Source organism: Mastigoproctus giganteus, chromosome 4 (genome assembly GCF_048544385.1).
Source record: "Mastigoproctus giganteus isolate SK-2022 chromosome 4, ASM4854438v1, whole genome shotgun sequence".
In the NCBI taxonomy this organism is placed as follows: Eukaryota; Metazoa; Arthropoda; class Arachnida; order Uropygi; family Thelyphonidae; genus Mastigoproctus; species Mastigoproctus giganteus.
This window is the reverse complement of record NC_143578.1, coordinates 111,845,443-111,865,707: the sequence shown is the minus strand read 5'-3', so window position 1 is coordinate 111,865,707 and position 20,265 is coordinate 111,845,443. Positions and strand designations below refer to the sequence as shown.

The 20,265-nt window shown below is 37.0% G+C and overlaps 1 protein-coding gene across 1 annotated transcript in view; it reads right to left on the bottom strand.

Annotated features, from left to right (window-relative positions):
• The window catches only part of LOC150086996 (ubiquitin-conjugating enzyme E2 T-like), a 98,535-nt gene that overhangs the window by 48,810 nt on the left and 29,460 nt on the right, over positions 1-20,265 (bottom strand). The window contains exon 3 of the mRNA XM_090371737.1: positions 7,264-7,333. Within this exon, the coding sequence (XP_090227863.1) occupies positions 7,264-7,333 (70 nt within the window). The remainder of the gene's footprint in view (positions 1-7,263; positions 7,334-20,265) is intronic.

Below are 20,265 nucleotides of genomic sequence, written 5' to 3'. Positions count from 1 at the left end.
GATTGAAATGTATTTTCTCGGGCATTTATCTGGCTAATTTTGCACTAGCCAGATAAATTCCAAGATTTCTCGGGATTTTCTTATGTCTGGCAGCAGACAACTGGCTTTCATTTTACTTATATTTACTTATTCTACCGCAATATCAGAATAATAATGTGCGTTCCTATGTGTCACCAGTAAGCAAAATAAAATTTGCTGTCCTAAATGCTGAATACTGATAAGCATTAACCAACTAGAAAGCTATATCGAAAAATATTTCGCCATCCTCTTGAAATGCTGCCCGTAAGTGACGCTTATCCCACCTATCCACTTGCGGCAGCCGTGTGTGTCAGAATGTAGTTAGTTCAAGATTATTGCTTGTGGTGGAAGGTTACTGCTTGTACATTTCACTTGATTTTTTAAATTTATTTATATAATGAGTAGTGAAGAGTGTTTTTCTGTTCCTTTCTTTTAGTTCAAGCACTAATTTATTAAAAAAATCTATAATTTGCAAACTTTTTGGCATACACAAGATAACTCGGGATAGCCCAAATGGGTTAATTACTCCCGTGTATTTTCTACTAAAAAATTTATAAAAAACACAAAAATCTATACAATGAGTATTCACACAATGCATATTTTTAATCTGTAAAAGAAAAAAAGTCGATCTGTTATGGCACATTTTCAGGAAAAAAATGTTCTGGGAAGGGGTTAAATAAAGCATTGTTAGGTAAGTTGTTTTTCAAAGCTAAGAGGGCACTCTATTAGTCAGTATATATTATGCTCTTGTTGATTGACAGGTGTGAAATATTTTCTAGAGCAATAAGTATTTTCCTCATTAAGTATCTTACAGAATTCAATATAAAAAAGTTGTATTTGGCAGTTGAGAGAACAGACTGTGCCACTGGATGGTAAGATAGGTTTGCCAAACGTCAAGTTGATGTTGCATGTCAGAGTAAGATCCATCTTTCCTGACTGTGATGTGTTTGGCTTTTCAGTTCTTGGACCACTTCATCTTCTGTGACAATCATCAGATCCCACTCTGCAATTACTCCTTTGGAGATATTTAACACTGCATGTGAAGTAAGAAGTATGGATATTCCACCAAAGGTTGACAGTTTTAGTGGAGTCTGAGATTGTTTATGACTTGCAGTTTCGACTAATAAATCACCAGATCTGAGTCTTCTTGCCATTTTGGGTGAACCCGCCATATTTTATAAGTATTTCTGTACAAGAAATGGAGATAAAGTACTCATAGATTTGTCCAATAGAGAATGCAAAATAAGGAACAATGAAAATTCCTGCTGTTGTATGTCCATACACAGTCTTTTTGACAGTGATGTATCACAGTCAGTATCACTGATAGTGAATGATGAGCATCTAGGCCACTCAAGTGGAGAATAATTGTTATATTCCATGGTTTGCCACTTTTTGCCTTGGGGATTAACTTTCCTTCCCAGGTTTCCAACCCTGTCACAGGGAGGCAGGAACAGTAACACTAGAGTGACCAAGTGGTATAAGGTTAGTCAGTTAGTAATAAAAGGAGAAATAAAAAGAAAGGCTGCTTTCCTTTCTGAAACTAGCTTACAATCTGTAAGATTACGAATTCACCGTAAGTGAATGTAAGGAAAAAAACATTTAACTGCAGTTTTGAGAAATTGCTTTTTGAATTGCCAAAGAATCACTTGATCATTATAATGATTGGCATCCAGGGCCCAATATATCATAAAGCCTATATAGGACAGAGCAAAAGAAGGCTCTCTATTAGAAATCACACACACACACACACACACACACACACACACACACACACACACACACACACACACACACACACACACACACACACACACACACACACACACACACACACACACACATCTACATTTGATCAAGTCTTAGCAAAGACTTTACCAAACTTCATCCTCTATCAACAGACAAATATCACCACTGTAGACTTTATAAAAAAGCCTTTCTAATAAGAGCCAATATTAATCACAAGAGAATACAAATTGAAAAGCAGCCATATCTGCATCCTCCTGTACCCCCAAATTCCACCCCTCCAACTCAGGAGATCCTAAAGGATTGTCCAAAGGCTTGAACCCTACCACTTTGGAACCAAAAGATCTTAATTGAATTATGACTAATAATTGGCTATGCTTTATTATAAAATCATTGTAGCTGTTACTATTATTATTATAAAAGAACCAGTTCTGAGGAACTGTTTTAAGATCTCATTAACACAGACTTTGTGTAGTGAAATTATAAAATGACTAAATCTTTAGAAGCCAATCTGCAGCAATATTACCTTATCTGCAGTATCATTGTTATTTTTAGACAAACTTAAATATTTAACAAGATTAAATATGACTAATTCTTTAGAGCCTTAACTGTAATATTATTAGACAAACATCTAATAACAATGTAAAAATGACTAATTCCTAGGATAATTAGATGAATTGTAGGATTCCTTAAGGCACAAATATAATTGACTTAATAAATGGTAGCTATAGCTTAATTTTTAGCTCACCTTAATATAAACTGCAGTTGGATTTAGAATAAGTGGAGTGGAAATTAGCTAAAATTGGGATTAATATGGGTAAGCTTAATTGTTTTGAACGGACTTAAAATGTGCTCGAGGAAATAGAAGTGCACGTCTTCATACTTGGTTGTCATGAAATAAATTGAAAGAAATTGGGACCTAAGAATGTAATCACAGAGACCAATAGCCGTAACGATTGGCTTTCGTTATTAACATCTTCAGTTGGTAATAGTGAAGAAGAAAGAGCGGGTGAATATAAAGAACTCATGATGCTCCCATGATGTTCCCATGATGCTCTTTGATGCATGCGGAGAATCTCAGGTGCATGAGATTCCAGGCCGGGGAGAGATTATATGGTAGTTTTGCGTTTAATACATTAAATTTAGAATGATGTTGGAACCATTCTATGATTAGGACTCCATATTAGTAAATTCTAACACTGGATTTTAATTTAATAATGGGAACTGCTGAATCTACTAAAGGGGTGTGGTTATGGGATTGTACATGAAACGTGAGTTCTGTATTTGATTGTATGGTTCTAAAACTATTATAATGGTAGTATGCTCATGTGTTTGATGTTTTTGTAGAGCCATATTTTGAAGTAGTGCTTCCGATATAACATGCATTACATTTTTGTTGGCATTTTATTAAATATACTATATTGTTCATATCACAGATTTGGTATTTGTAGGTTTCTTTCTAAGAATTGAACATGGATCCTAATTTATTGCATGTAGAAAATGTGAGTGTGATGTCAGTATTTTTAAAAATTCGGCAGAACTGTCTAGCAAGGTCACTATGATAAGGAAGAACTATGTGTGTGTTTTTGTGTATGTTATGTTTGGGTGGTTTATTGATATTATTTTGAACATTAGAAATCATTTTTTGAATCAACTGTAAGGGGTATTTCCTGGATATAAATTTCTCTGTGAGATATTGTAATTCATTTAATAGGTTATTCTGCGTGGAACTATGTTTGATGGCATTGATATTTGATTGTATAAGACCCCCTTTTTGGTATTAAAAGGTTGATGTGATTCATAATGTAAGTATTTCCCAGTGTGGGTATTTTTTCTGAAGATCTTAGTTCTGAGATTAGTATCAGATTTATATATAGTTAAGTTAAGAAAATTTAATTGTCCATTTTCTTCTAATTCAAGAGTATACTTTAAATCTATCGTGAAAAGAATTAAATTTAGTAGAAAGGCTATCAATTAAAGTTTTATTACCAATTATAAGGATATCATCGGCATAACGCGAGTATAATTTTAATTCTGCAGGGTAAGATTGCAAGATTTTATTTTCTATGGAGGCTAAGTATATTTCAGATTGGGGGGGGCTGAGATCCCCAGTCCCATAGGTAAACCAAATATATGTTGATATATTTGGTCATTGAAACTGAAGTGTCTAATAGAAAGGAGGTAAGTTCCAGTATACTACTGATTGAGAAGTAGGTGCGATTAATTATGATGTTATCGTTGGTTAGAAATTCGCGTAGGGCCTGTAAAGCAGTTGGTAGATGCACATTGGTATATAGTGAAACTACATCAAAAGATGCTAAAATATGTGTTGGAAATAATAATGGGATTTATTTTCTCAAATGCTTGGATGGTATTGTTAACTCCTTTTTTAGCACCTTTCTAGTTAAAATTATTCCCCCCCCCACACGATTTTCTAAATTTAGAGTTCCAGCCAAGTTTCAAATCCCTAACTCAAATACTGACTGCCCCTCATATTTTGTGGAAGCCACCTTTCAGCAGAAATTTTTACACCTGCTTATAAGACTAAAACATCACAAATGTGGTTTTACAAGTAAAGTCTCAGATTTTATCATGTACGATCTATTCCGGTTATTTGGGACACATCAGGACTAGTCCATTTCGGCCCGATTATGCGGCTGCCCCAATTATCCGAAGTTTTGACTTAAAAATACAATGGACCCCCGCTTTACAATTGGTTCACTGTACAATCAAATCACATTACGATGGAGTCACCATAGTAAAGTACCGTTCACTATACGATGTGAGCACCGGTCATTGTGATCACATTTGTGAATTGAATTTTAATTATATTAAATAGTGATTCTAATTAGCGAAAATAGGAGGAATATTATTCACAGGCTATAAAAGTAAAGATATATTAAGCACAAATTTACTCTTTATTACCTTTACCAATTAAAAAATTAAATGATAGTTGATAATGGTAATAATTAATATGTACTGTAATATGTACATACTAACTAGTTGACATTTGTGGGTGGGGGTTAAAATTTAAAACAGTAAAAAGATAAGCAATCAATAACAAAGAACACAGCACACACAAATTGCAAGTAACACGATACGCGCAAGTGAGAACGGAGTAACAAGTTATGAAGCTTTAAAAATAGGAATGAAGAGAAGATTCTGAAAATTAATTTTTTTATATGATTGAAGATTCCATGGAAGGGTAAACACATTTCACCATAATAACCCACAGAATTCCAGCTGTCGGTATTATGGCAAATTCAGTAAGATCGAGTTTACTGTCAGTTGATGATAGATTTCACTAACAGAAAAGCCCAATAAACAGGTGACTGCTAATTGTTTTTATTATTTTATGGTTGTGACCTCCAGAAATCCAACCGAACCACGCGGTATGTCGAAGACAATCATAGGGTAATCTCCAGTGCTGTGGTTTCCTGTCCTGATTAAATAGCATGTTTTCCCAATTAAGTGAAGTAAACCCCAGCTATTTTCTCGATTGGGTTCTGTTTTTTAAGATTTGCCCATAATAAACGGCTGCCCCAATTAACCGGAATCCACTGTATTTGGAATGGTTTTTGAGGAATTTCAACCTGAAATTACAGAAATGGAGATTATGACAGATTACAGTATGATGCCGAAGACATACTAATATTTACAATGGAAATTATCACTGTTCAAAACAGCAAGCAGTATTTTGTTATACACTATGCATACTGCATTAGTTGGGTGGCCATTTAAAATAACACTGTTAAATTCCTTCCCCCCCCCAAACATCAATAAATAGTCTATAAACACCAGTGTTCTTCAGGGTGTCTATAAATTATTCACCTGATTATGAAGCTCAATTAAAATTTTATTGTAATAGGTATCTTAAAATAGTTTACTACATCAAATCAATTCAATGAGTTTTTCTCATACAGTTGGCAGCCTTGATCCCAGTAAGCACTGTGACAGTACAGCATTAAAATTAAAAAAGGAGAAAGCAATGTGCATGTTGTGGCAGTGAGATATCAAATCTCCAGTGAGTATAAAGAGACATTTTCAATGGGAATTCCAGGAAGATCCATCTAAGGAACAATCAACATCCCTAGGGACTCACATCTGGTGAGTATGAGCTTGGCACACCCAGGGTCCTGAGCTAGATATCAGCATTCTTCTATTTCTTAGTGATTTCCTTCTACTTTTGACTCTCTCTTCTCAGGGTAACTCGGGATTTTTTTTTTTTTTTTTTTGGCTGGTGCAGCATAAGCTTCAGGCTTCCTTGCACCATCTAGCTAATAATAATAATAATAATAAAAAATAATAAAATGTTGAAATAGTGCAACACATTGCGAGTTTCTTGCAGTTGTTTCAACTGCAAGAAACTCGCAGTGTGTTGCACCAGAAAGAAGGAGGTAGGCCAAGTGTATATGTAGATAAAATTTGGAAAGTCAGGAAGTTTTTACGAGAAGTCCTACAAAATCTACCTGCCAGGCAAGCCTGCAGGCTTGCCTGGCAGGTAGATTTTGTAGGACTTTGGAACTTTATGCTTACAAAGTGCAAATTGTCCAGGAAATTAAGCCTCACGGCAAACCGCAATGAGACTAATTTCGCTGTTCACATTCTCAACCATATAGACTAATATGAACACTTTCTGGAAAATGCCATTTTCAGTGATGAATGAAGCGACATTCCACCTATATCCAGTAAAGTTAACAGACACAACTGTTGCATATGGGGATCTGAAAATCCCCACTCAATTCATGAACCCGAGTGTGATAATCCCAAGGTAAACATGTGTTGTGCACTATCCTTCAGCTAGGTGAGTGGGCAATTTTTCTTCCACAAAAACACTGTTAACTCATCAAATTACCTACATATGCCTGAATTGTAGTGCATTTTAGCTGGAAGATATGCAGCCACATGTGAGCTATCAGTAAGATCTAGCACCATTACACTGGAGCTTGATGTGCACAATTTCCTAACCAATGAATTGGCTGGGCTGATTCCATTCTATGGCCTCCTTGTTCCTCAGATACCACATCTGTAGATTACTTCATATGGAGCTACATAAAGGACAAGGTGTATGCAAAAAAAAATTAACAATGTCACAGAGTTAAAAGATGGGATTGAACAGGCAGTGATTTCCTTCTCAAGGGATGCTTCAAAACATTTGGAATGAAACTGGCTACAGCCTTGGCATTCTATGTGCTACCAAAGGTAGCCCATGTAGACATTTACTAAAGTGCAGTTGCGTGATAAGAAATTCTTTGAGTTGTTTTATTAAGTGCAGCAAACCATTTTATAACACCTATTACAATAAAATTTTAATTGAGCTTCATAATCAGGTGAATAATTTATAAACACCCTGTATTTCTTTTAGGGTACAGAATCCTCGTAACAGTTTGCTTAAATGCCATAGCTTTTGGTTTCTTCTTTGGAATGAGCCAGAAAGATTATGAAGGGTATTATTTAGCATGCATTATTTTTAAGAACTAAAAATAGGAATCAAAATCTCACTTTTCTGGTATCTGAATATCCAAGTGAAACATTCCACCTTCATAAGGGGTGCCTTCAGTGCCACTGATTGCTGTGAAAACAAAATATTAATAAGTAAATTTTTTTTTCAGAGCATAATATTAAAAAATAAATATACAAGGAACATATTTAATAATAAGTTAGGTACTAGTGTAACTGATCGGTTTTAGTTAGTATTATTCAGCTACCAGATGCTGCCAGCCAGGAAAATGTAATTGTAAATTATAATTCAGAAGAACAATGCCCATGAAAATACTTGCAGAAAAGGCATAACTCAGGACTGGCCATATGTGTAATATGGAATGAAATGAGTTTATATGTGAAAAATCATTAATTAATGTGACTTCCCACTTCTGAGGTCTAAGACATTACGAGAAGAAATGACTGGGAGCAAAAGAGAAAAACCTTATATTTTTCATGCACTGCAAACAACATTTCTGATATGCTTATGATAAGAAAGGTTCGCGGTTAGGATTATCTCCAGTAAAGATATATATAACTTTGTCTTGAAGTCGACTTTTCTTCTTCCTACCGAAGAATTATCTGGAGATCAGCATTTAAGGAACTGGTGGTGGTAGAGTGGGTAAATTGAGAATTTAAGGTGGTGGTAGAGTGGGTAAATTGAGAATGTGGAATGTAATACACCATGATTGGTAAAACTATAGAAAAGATTTCCAGTTAATGGAAAAAGGTCATTAATATACAGGACGGGAAGTGTGGGTGAAATAGAAACTTTAGAGAAATTTAAGCATTACCTGAGAAGTCAGAAGAAACACCAGCTACCATCAAATGCACTGAGTGGCTCAGGGAGAAAACTGGTTACCCAATTACAAAAAATGGAAGGGAGACCATAAAATAGAAAAATATTTACTGAAAGAAATGTTGAAAGCAATTATTTGAATTTCTCCAAACTGTTCCACTGAATCTTTTGAAAGATGAGTAACAAAAATCAAGAATCACCACTAGTAACACAACACTCACGGAATCTCTGTTGTCAATTTTTAAATGGAAGGTCTCAAGATAGTGTAAAAGTTGAACAGTCGATGGATTTCACCATTGCTTTGGCAAGAGTTAAGGAATGTGCAACGAAACAATAATTGAAAGGATCTGTCACCTTTTTAGGAAACTGTTGATTATGAAAAAATTTTCCACAGAAGGAAAAACTACTAGTGAAATAAGAGAATATAAAAATGTAACACAAAACGGGTTAATTATGGAGTACAAGTTTTAAAAGAAAGCACAGAAATGCCATCAGAACCTGGAGACAACTTGGCATCAAGGTTGTCCAGGATTCTTCCAATGTCACTGTCTGAAAAATCAACCATGGGAAGAATGGAAAGTATTCAACATGACAGGGGACACAAATACCAAGACCACTGATGAAAAAGTTAGTGGAACATTAAGATAACCTTCCTCTAAGTTTACTAATAAATCAGCTTTATCCTTAAATAAGAATGCAACAAAAACAAATAACCAATAATATAAGATGCGAAACTATGGATGGAAGTTGGAGCCAATAGCTTCGATAAGAGATCAGAAGGTCCTATTACCATTTGGACAAACAACAGGTTTCCTGTTGAAGCCTTTTCAAAATAGTCTGACTTAATTAATCACTAGTTTAGAACTGTTGCAAGCATGTAGGAATGTGGACACAAGATAAATCTGATATTCTGCATTATGGCCTCAGGACATTTATTGAAAAATCATGGTTTGGATAGAGGATGAGAGCTTAAACTGGAATGAGGAATAAAGGATTCCATTCCTATAATAAAAATTTCACTGGTATGACCTAGGAAAAAATATTAGGATTGGAAGATGTAAGAGTTCATGATCCAGTTCAGACTGCTGAACTGGATCTAAAATGTATCCCCATTACAAAAACTTCACTTCGTGTGTGAAGAAGTTGTTAGGGATGGGGATACCAGAAATATATGAAATGTAAGAAATGTATGAAAAAAAAGAAGACTGTTACAAAGCCAGTTTTCTGGTAGAGTCAAGAACTTATTCAACTCAGGTCTCAAATTCTGAAACTGAGAAGGCAATATCAGAGGCAACGAAGGTATAGAAATTTGGAATTTGTAGTATTTTAGTGTTATATAGAGAGCAAAGGAAACAATATGTTAAAGCTATCAATAGGGATAAGATTATGTTGTAGAGAAAATATGTTGAACAGTAAGGATCCTGAGATCCATGAAATACTGTTTTTAAAGTACTAACAAATAAGAAAAATTTATCTGAAGTTAATACCATTGAAGTTGGCAAAAATCAAACTTTAACTTGGCACGATTCTGTGAGAAGAATTCTGGAAGACCTCTTTCCTGATATTGGAATTGGAAATGAAAGTCTAGAACAACAAATGATTATTGAAAATGCTCAGTATCAGTCAATGAATGTGGAGCAAAAGTTCTCGATTGAAGAAGCTAGTGAAGCCATGGGCCGCGCAAAGGATGACAAATTGCCAGGCCTAGATAAAACTGAAGTTGCTGTTACGAAAATGGCATATGAATTGAAACCTGAATTGTATGTTGAGTTATTCTTCCAGCATTGGGGGGGAAGGAATCTTCCCCCAATGCTGGAAGAATAACTCAACGTTTTCCAGCATTGGGGGAAGGAATCTTCCCCCAATGCTGGAAGAATGCTCGGGCGAAACTAATTGTTAAAGCCATGGATAGAATGCTTAATGAGACAGAGTCATATCAACCTATTGCTTTGCTCCCTGCTATAGGCAAAGTGTATGAACGGCTGTTGCTCAAACACTTAATGATTATGTATGATACAGAAAATTTGTCCTCTAGACATCAATTTGGTTTCAGAAAAGGATTATCCACAGAGGACACGGTGTATCAATTGATACACACTGTGGAGCAAAGTGATACTAGGTACATCCTTGCTATATTTGTGGATTTCAGGGGATCATTCGACCGGCTATGGTGGGAAGGTATCTTGAGCAGAATAAAGATTTCTAATTGTTTACAGAATTTATATTCTGTATTTAAGAGTTATTTTTGTTCTAGAGAAATAGTTGTTAAGCCAAGCTATACTCAAATTATTAAGAAGGTTTCATGTGGATGCCCGCAAGGCTCAGTGATTGGCCCTTTTGCAGGGAACATCGTATTAGATAAATTTTTAAAGAAACAGATTTCTGACATAACGTTTATAGCATATGCTGATGATTCAGCTGGGAATCCTTGTTAGTACAAGGAAACTCCCATTCTTTGATTGGAAACAGAACAGCAGAGGTCTTACGTATATTAGAAAATTGGTGTCAAAATTATAATTTGCAAATTTACAAGGAAAAGGCTGTTCAGATGCTTCTGAAGGGGCACCTTAGCATAAATCATGCCCCTATTGTTAGGCTTTATGGGAATGTGGTTCGGTATGTTAGAGTCATGAGGTATTTAGGTTTATACATTGAGGAGCATCTTTTTTACCAAGCACATCATGTTTTTGAAAACCAAAATTTGTACATTATATGCCAAACTTCGGAGAATCATTAGGACTGATTAGAGAATCAAAGGACGATCTTTAAATTTATTATAGGACTGTTTGTTCCTCCCAATCATAACCTATGCCTCTGGAGCTTGGACATAATTATTTATACAGAAATATTTGATTCAAGCTCAGAAGATTCGCTCTTCTCGGGCTGACACGTGCATGCCAAACTGTCCCTTCTGAAGCATTACAGATTATTTCTGGAAGGCTTCCTGTTCAGTAGGTTTTGTTGGCTGGATTATTAAATTATACAAAATATAATATTAGAAGGACTATTCTGGGCATAACATCTTGCCCAGAGGAAAATAGAAACTATTCTAAAGTTGATTTGAAATCTGAGAAAAAGAGAATTGTTTTTCAAATAATGGACATGTGGCAAGATGATTGAGAAAATGCAGAAAAAAAGAGGTCAGACTACGTTTTTCCCCAATAATAAAATTATCAATCCAAAGCTAAAACAATGGCTTCAATTTGGTCTTCATGCCACAAGCCTCATTACTGGACATGAATTGGCATATAAATTGTCATTGTTAAGATTACGTGAGCAGGGATCATATGTCTGTAGTGAACTGGAAACAGCTGAACATGTTATGCTGGATTGTCATTGTTATTTGGATGTCAAATCTAAATTGGAAAGACCAGTTGGGATTTTACAGAAAGAGAGACTCTGGGTTCTGTTCACATATTGTCGCCTATTTGAATATTTTAATGATTTCGTGAGTGAAGTATTTAGAAGACGGAATACACTAGTGAGAGATAGCAGTGGCCCACCTCTTCATAGAAGGGATGGGAATCCACCTGATTAAGATTTACAGATAGGAAGTATCAAGTTGATTTTTCATACTTGGGGTCTAGTGGCCAAATTGAAAGTTCAAAAACAAAAATAAGAAAGGAAATTGTGTCGCGCTCTATTCATTGTCTATACCAATCCAATGTAAACGACTCTGACCCAGTTAACAGCACAAAATTGTAGTTGATAGCCACGAATAGGCTGTGGCCTAGGATACGGACAGGATTTTTTTTTTTTTTTAATGAAAAACCCAAACACGAGAGGTATTAGAACCTATAATACTTAGTACCGTGCTTGGGTTGGAGGTTGAGAAGACGAAAGAAAATATTTGTAGACATTGGACGTGAACTTCCATAGACTGCAATTTTCAGGAAATACTGTACATAGGAAGGAAGATTGTTCCAGAAAACAGCAGTTGAATGAATAAACGAGGAAGATGAAAAGTTGGTTCTGTGGGTTTGAAGTTGGACAGTAAATGGATGTTGGCTAGTGGCGGCACGTGTTCGGACAGTTTTGAAAGAGCAAGCGGGAATTATAGAAACTAATTTGGAAGAACAGTGCCTGTGGAAGTAACTGCAGAAAAGGTAGGCAGCAGAAATAGTACATCTATGAGACAGAGTGGAGAGAGAGATGAATCATTAATTAACCGAACTGCCCTCTTCTGAATGGAATGTAGAAGCCTGAGAGAGGTTTAGGGAGCATCGCCCCAGATGTGGGAACAATATTCCATGGTAGGGCAGATTTGCGATTTGTACAAAGTGAACAGCTGTCTGGAATGAAAAGTAACGCCGACAGCGAAAGAGAAAACCAAGTTTTTTATATTTGTAATGTGCTTGTGCAAAGAGAGATTAGAAGTCAGGGTAATCCCCCAAAAGAGATATATAATTTTGCCTAGAAATCGGAGTGTCACCAAAGATAAGCATAGGCACAGAAGAATCCTTTTTCCGAGATATAAAACAGGACTGAGTTTTAGGATTGAAATCAACCAAAGTTGTTTTTGCCCCACTGGAGAATTACATGGAGATTGGCATTTAAGGAATTGGTAGCGGATATTCGAGAAGTTGAATGCGATGTGCTGTCATCGGCAAAACTATGGATAGGATTTCAGGTCAATGGAAGAAGGTCATTAATATACACGAGTTAAAGAGTGGGGGAAAGAACTGAACCTTGGGAGACACCAGCATCAGTGGAGAAGTTAAAAAATAGAGAGCCATCAACCCTCAGTGAAGAGCCATCAACCCTCAGTGAGTGATCAGAGACAAAACTGGATAACCAATTACAAAAAAAAAAAAAATTCGAGTATTGGCATTCGAGGTGAGCAGACGCGCTTAGTCAGGGCTCCTCAGTTAAGTGGTTTACTTTGGGATAGTGCTTTTAAATATTTGATTTATTTAGATATTGTTGGATTATTTTGTTATAGGTTTTCCTGTAACAGTTTGATTTTAATAATATTATAGATATAATTTTTTAAAGTTAACTTTCATTGATATTTATTTAATTTTATAATGGTAGTTACGAGATCTGCCTTAAACACGTCACAGGGTATAGTGACTCACACGGAAATAGCCGATGGCGATTTACAGATAAGTCATGATTTAATCCGTTGTCGAACCTGTGGAATGTTTTCCAAGTTCGACCTGGTGACTAATCCTAGCTCACCTGGGGATTCTTTTCTGTGTGATCAATGTAAGGAGTGCACCGATCTTAAATTACAATTTGGTGCACTGATGGGACAATTTGAGTCCCTGAAAAAACAGGTGCTTGCCCTCAAGAATAATGCATCTGGGAGCTCATCAGGGACTCAAGACTCCAGCAATCTACCAAGTTATGCACACCCGATTCAAGCCTCAAAACAGAAAAACCAAGTGAAAACTACTCTGGTTAAAAAGGAGATTGTTTTATTAGGAGACTCCATTGTCAGGGAAACAGGGAATATTTTTTGTAATAAGGATAGGTGAAGAAGAACCAGGGTATGTCTGCCAGGAGCAACTATTGATGATGTCACCAACAGATTGTCAGATATTAAAGGGGGTAAAGAGAATATTATTATTCATGTGGGGACTAATGATATTAAACGTACACAATCTGACGATTTGTTGGAAAAATACAGGACCATGCTGAGGAAATGCTGCGAGCTAGGCCATAATGTCTATGTGTTTGCAATTCTGCCCAGACACGATAGGAGGGATTATATGTTAAAAGCCTTGTGGATTAACTCAAGACTTGAAGGACTCTGCAAGGCTTTAGGGGGGAAATTTCTATCAGCATGGCCCACACTTGTAGGTAGAAGGAATTTGTTTTGTAGAGACGGGATACACTTAAACAAAGGTGGTGCAAAAGTTTTTGCCAGTATTATTGAGGATACCTTAAAGGTTCAGGGAAACTGCTAGCTAGGGGGATGTGGGTAATACTAACACTCGTTTATCTGATAATATTGGTCAAAGTAACTCTTGCACATACCTTAAGAGTTCTTATCTGCTATCCCAACTGGACGTATTATCTAGATGTTCTGGGGACAGAAACATTTCACATGAGTGGGTAGCTAATACCAGGGAAGAGAGCCTAAAAAACTTCAAGGGTTGTGTTAGGGTTGTTAAATATACAAGAACAATAAGTCTTAATTGTTTATACAGTAAGTTAGAAGTGTCGTCAATAAAATGAGCGAATTCGAACTGCTGGTTAAAACAAGTAACGCAGACATAATAGGGCTTACGGAGATGTGGTGCCACCCGGAAATTAGGGATGATGAGTTTCAGTACGGCTTGTATAATGTATTTAGGAAGGATAGGGTAGATAGAAGGGGTGGTGGGGTAATACTTCTTATCAGAAGCAGCCTGAGTGCGACGATAGCTTTCCCTGATTCAGATATTTCACATGCTAGTATAGAGTCTGTATGGTGTAAGATAGTTGGAAACAAAAGGTATAATGCAAGTAGGAGTAATCTACAGACCAGATGATTGTGAAAGTAAGCATCAATGACTTATTATGGGTGATTTCAATTTGCCTCTAAATGATTGGAGTAAATGGGAAGGAAACTCGACATGGGAACAAAATTTTTAAATCAACTAGATGACTTATTTGTATCAACATGTCAGGGACAGTACTAGAGAAAAGAATATCCTAGACCTCATCATCGCCCATGAATCAGATGACATAACAGGGCTGACAGTAAAGGAACCAGTAGCAGGAAGTGATCACGGAGTTCTATGGTGGATGACGACGAGAGAAGTAGCAGCAGTAAAAGGCAAAGGAATGGGTTTTAATTTCAGAAAAGGAAATTACGATGCCTTAAGGTACTACATGGCCTCTTTAACTGGGTAGTATCACGCAGAGAATGAATACATTTGAACTGTGGTATGCTTTTAAAACATTAATCACAGATGCCTTGAATGTGTATATACCATTAAAAAAAAAATACTCCACGAGGAGGGTTCCAAGTTGGATGAATAGTGAAGTTGCCACATTACTTGAGCAGAAAAAAGTGGCATGGAAAGGTTACAGAGAAATAAAAAGTACTGAAGCCTATAACAGCTACAAGGTGATGTGTAATAGAGCCACAGAAAAGGTTCGACAGGCAAAGGCAGTTTATGAGAAATCACTAGCAAACAGAGCAAAGAGGGGGGATAAAGAATTCTTCACATATATAAATGCAAAAGAAGAGCAGGACAAACCAGATCAGACCTTTACGTAAGGGAAAGGGGATAGTATTAAATACACCAGATGCCGTTGCAGATGAACTCAACAGTTATTTTGCATCGATATTTACAAATGAAAAACCTTTTGTGGCAATGGGAAATTATGGGAGCGAAATTAAAAAATATGTAATTAATGATATTGAAATTTCGCAAGATTATTTAATGAAAAAACTTTCGAGCCTACAGGCCAGTAAGGCACCTGGAGTTGATGGAATATACATTATAATCTTAAGGGAGGCAGCAAGTGAGTGCATTGAACCATTGAGTCTAATTATGCGAGCATCACTAGCCTCTGGGGAGATTCCCTTGGATTGGAAAAGTGCAAATGTATCTCCCATACATAACGGTGGCTCTAAAAGTGAAGTTAGAAATTATTGACCTGTCAGTCTGACTTCAGTAGTAGGGAAAATCATGGAGGCAATGATCAAGGGTGGAATTCAGGATCATTTGGATCAAATTGAAATTCTCAAAGATATTCAGCATGGTTTTGTAAAGGGAAAATCACGTTTAACAAATCTGGTTCGCTATTTTGAAAGGGTCACTCACGAGCTGGATTTAGGGAATAATTTCGACATTGTTTATTTAGATTTCAGCAAAGCTTTTGACTCAGTCCCACATGAGCGGTTCCTTTATAAGCTGGAACAGGTTGGAATCACTGGGAAAATCCTTAGATGGATAGCAGGATGGCTTCACGGCAGGAGGCAGAGGGTTGTGATAAATGGCTCAGATTGGGTTGATGTAAGATGTGGGTTTTTCCCCAAGGATCAGTATTAGGACCACTGTTGTTTTTAATTTTCATAAACAACACTGATGAAGGGATAGAGGGCGTGATGTCTAAATTTGCAGATGATGTTAAAATTGGTAGAGTAGTTAATGATCACTGTCAAGCTGAGCTTCTTCAGAGAGACTTAGATAGACTTCAGGAATGGTCAGAAAAATGGCAGCTATGCTTTAATCCAACAAAGTGTAAGGTATTACACCTGGGAAACAGTAATCCCAAAATAATCTATTCACTTGATGGAGTTCAACTAAACCCAGTACTGGAGGAAAGGGACTTGGGTGTTACGATGCGGTCAGACATGAAATTCTCTGAGCATTGTAAACAGGTTGCAAGGAAGGCCCATGGTGTCCTATCGATGATCTATCGAACTTTTGCAAGTAGAGATAGGGACATGATAATCCCATTATATAAGGCTTATGTTAGACCACACTTGGAATACTGTGTTCAAGTATGGAGACCGCACCTAAAGAAAGACATCGAGCTTCTTGAAAGGGTGCAAAGACGGGTAACTCGCCTGGTGAGATCGGCTAAAGGGCGTCCTTATGAAGAAAGACTTCGAATATGTGGGTTGCAGAGTTTGGAAACTAGACACCTAAGAGGAGATTTGATTGAGGTGTTTAAGGCTCTGGAGAGGCATCAGTAAAATGAATGAGGACGAAATTTTTAAAATTATAAATGATGCTAGAACTAGGGGACATAAATTCAAGTTACGGGGGGAAATGTTTAGATTGGATTGCAGGAAGTTTTATTTTAGCCAGTGAGTTTTTTATTTTTATTTTATTTTTTTTTTTTAGTTGTTGGTGCATAGGCTTCTATGGCCATAATGCACCTCCCAAGGTTTTTTTTTTTTTTTTTTTGCAGTACAGTACTTTGATCCAAGCCTGAGGTGGGAATCGAACCTGCGACCTTTGGGTTGCCAGGCAGGCACTTTACCCACCCGGCTAGCCCGGTCGGCCCAGCGAGTTATAAATTACTGGAATAAGTTGCCTTTATTGGTGGTAGAGGCCGACAGTTTGGGGAAATTCAAAGGTCATCTGGTTAGTACCATTGGTCAGGGAAGTGCATAGGATGATAGGTTTAATTCCCTTTTTTTTATTAATTATTATTATTTATTTATTTTTATCATTGTTTTGTTCGGATTTTTTTTTTTTTTTTTGGCTGGTGCAGCATAAGCCATAGGCTTTCTTGCACCATGCGGCCATTACTAATACTAATTCTAATTAACTGTTGGTAACCATAAGATGGAAGCTTGTTTAGAAGACCTTTATGCCAAACACGATCGAAAGCCTTTGAGATGTCAAGAGCAACTGCTTGTGTTTCCCCAAACTTTTCTATTGAATTTGGCCATAAATGGGTAACATAAAACAGAATATCATCAGTGGATAGATACTGACAGAAGCCATAGCAGCGATCATTCATCAGACGGCAGGTTTCTAGATACTTTATAAGAGTTGGCGGTTAATTGATTTCTCCATTACTTTAGAAAGAGTAGAAGTAATTGCAATGGGACGATAATTGGATGGGAGGGATTTGTCACCCTTTTTTTGGAACTGGCTGGATATGAGCAAATTTCCAAGCAGAAGGAAAAACCCCTTTAGAATAAGAAAGTTAAAAAATGCAGCAAAGAACAGGAGTAAGTTCAGGACTGTAGATTTTGAGAACAAGTGGAGAAATGGTATTTCTCCACTTGTTCTCAAAAGAAAGACCTGGAGCTTTCTTAGCATCAAAATTGGTCAAAATCCTTCTGACATCCTTTTGACGGAAGAGGAGACATTGAATGGAGCATGCTGGGAATGGTGGGAGGCACTTTACCAAGATCCTTAATGCAAGAGTTGGAAGAAAAATGGGATGCTAGCAGGTCAGCTTTATCCTTGGCTGAAGTGACAATAGAACCATCTGGTTTTGATAGAGGTGGGAGCAGAGATGGGTAATAGTTGCAGACAATAGCTTTGGCAAGAGATCAGAATGCTCCGCTACCATTAGAGTAAGAAGCAAGTTTTCTACTCTTCGCCTGTTCAAAATCTAGTTTGGACTGATTAATAACTGCGTTAAAATTGTTGCGAGCTCTAGTGTAGGCAGAAAAATGAAACTGAAGAACTGGAAACAAGCCAATTATGATATGCAACATTATTCTCTTAAACAGCCCTAGCACATTTATTGGAAAACCAAGGTTTAGATAAAGGATGAGATTTTAAGGTGGACTGTGGAATAAAGGATTCCATTCCTGCAAGAATAATTTCACTGACAAGATCTGAGCAAATGTTGACATCAGGAGTTTTGAAACAGTAATCCGACCAAGGAAAAGAAGAAAAGAAATTTCGCAAGTCATCCCATTCTGCATTCTTGTAATGCCAAACAACACGAGGTTGGGAATAGCCATGAGATAAAGGCTCCATTGGAGAAGAGACAATCACCAAGTTGTGATCTGAGGTGCCTAATGGACCACTCACTTCGACTGTGTACTTAGGATTGTTTATGAGAAAAAGATCAAGGGTGTTGGCTGTATGGTTAGGATTGTCTGGTATTCTGGTAGGTAAATGAACAATCTGTGCAAGGTCATTAGTAATTGCAAAAGCCTCAATATCTCGACCAGCTGGGTCTGTGTGACTAGAAAACGGAAGCCAGCTGGAGTTGTGAACATTAAAATCACCAGGGAAAATTACCTCACTGTTAGGAAAGGTGCACTGGAGAAAGTCAAGTTGCAAAGAGAGGAAATCAGAGAGTTCCAAGTGATTAGTGGAGTTAGGAGAACGGTAGAGACAGCAGATGAATTTGACAGAATGAAGTAGAGAGATTTTAAGCCAGAGAAGATTCTAAATTACCAAGTCTCTGACAGGGAATATCAGAACGGACATACGCACAAGTACCACCTTTGAGGAGAAAGGAATCATACAGCAAATAATTTGGGCAAATGAGATGAGCAGTGGTTGAATCAACCAATAAATGAGACTCTGTTAGAAAAAGTACATGAGGTTTGGCAGATTGTAAGTGGAAATGGTGCAAGGAAGCCTGAGGCTTATGCTGCTCCAACCAAAAAAAAAAAAAAAAAAAAAAATTGAATATCCTGAGAGAGAGAGAGAGAGAGAGAAGTAAGAAGGAATCACCAAAAGAGAGAAGAATGATGATATCTAGCTCAGGACGCTGGGTGCGCCAAGCCCATACTCACCAAATGTGAGCCCTTGATCTTCTCCTACTCAACCATCCCTTTATCCATAGCAGCAATTTGCCTCCAATGCCACACTGCTCCAATTTGTGCAGCAGTCTTCCATGTGCAACAGTATCAAAAGCCATTCCAGAATCCAAATATATGATATCAAAATTATTCTTTGCATTCAGTTCCTTTGTGACCACATCACAGAATTCAATCGAATTGAACAGAGAAAACTTCCCCTTAACAAATCCATGCTGTCCAAGCTATAATTGAAGTCTTGTCTATATGATCCTGCAGTCCTTCTTTAACCTGTGCCTCCTTTAATTTTCCTGGGACACAAGTTAAACTAACAGGTCTGTAATTACTTGTGTCACCCTTTGATCCTCCTTTGTGAATTGGCGTCACATTTGCATATCTACAGTCCATGGGTACATCCCCCTGAGTCCAAGGATGCTCTCATAATTATGGCTAATGGTTTGCTTACTTCCTTTGCTGCCACCTTGGTTAATGACCAGCTTATATCTATCATAGGCTTCCATGTCACCTGTTAATATAACTGGATAGATCCCATCCAGCCCAGGTGCCCTTCCTATGTTTCACTTTACTCTCTGTAATCACAAAATCATCAAGATCACTGCCAGAGGTAAACTCTGGCAGTGATCTAGGTACACCTCTGGCATTTCCTTCATTGAATAACTCCTCATGTAGATGCAAAATACTCATTTAGTTTGTTAGCTACCTGAGCAGGATCATCAACAGTTGAACCATCGATATCAAATGGACCAATCAGATTCATCCCTTTCCATCTAGAGTTTACATAGGTAAAGAACTCTTTGCTGTTTTTCTTTGCATCCTTTGAGCAGGATCATCAACAGTTGAACCATCGATATCAAGAGGACAAATCTGATTCAACCCCTTCCTTCTAGAGTTTACATAAGTAAAGAACCTTTGCTGTTTTTATTTTCATCCTTTGCCAAAGATTTCTCATAATCTGCCTTTGCCTGCCTAACCTCCTTTGTGACTTGGTTACTGACTAGCTTATATCTATCATAAGCTTCCACGTCACCTGTTAATT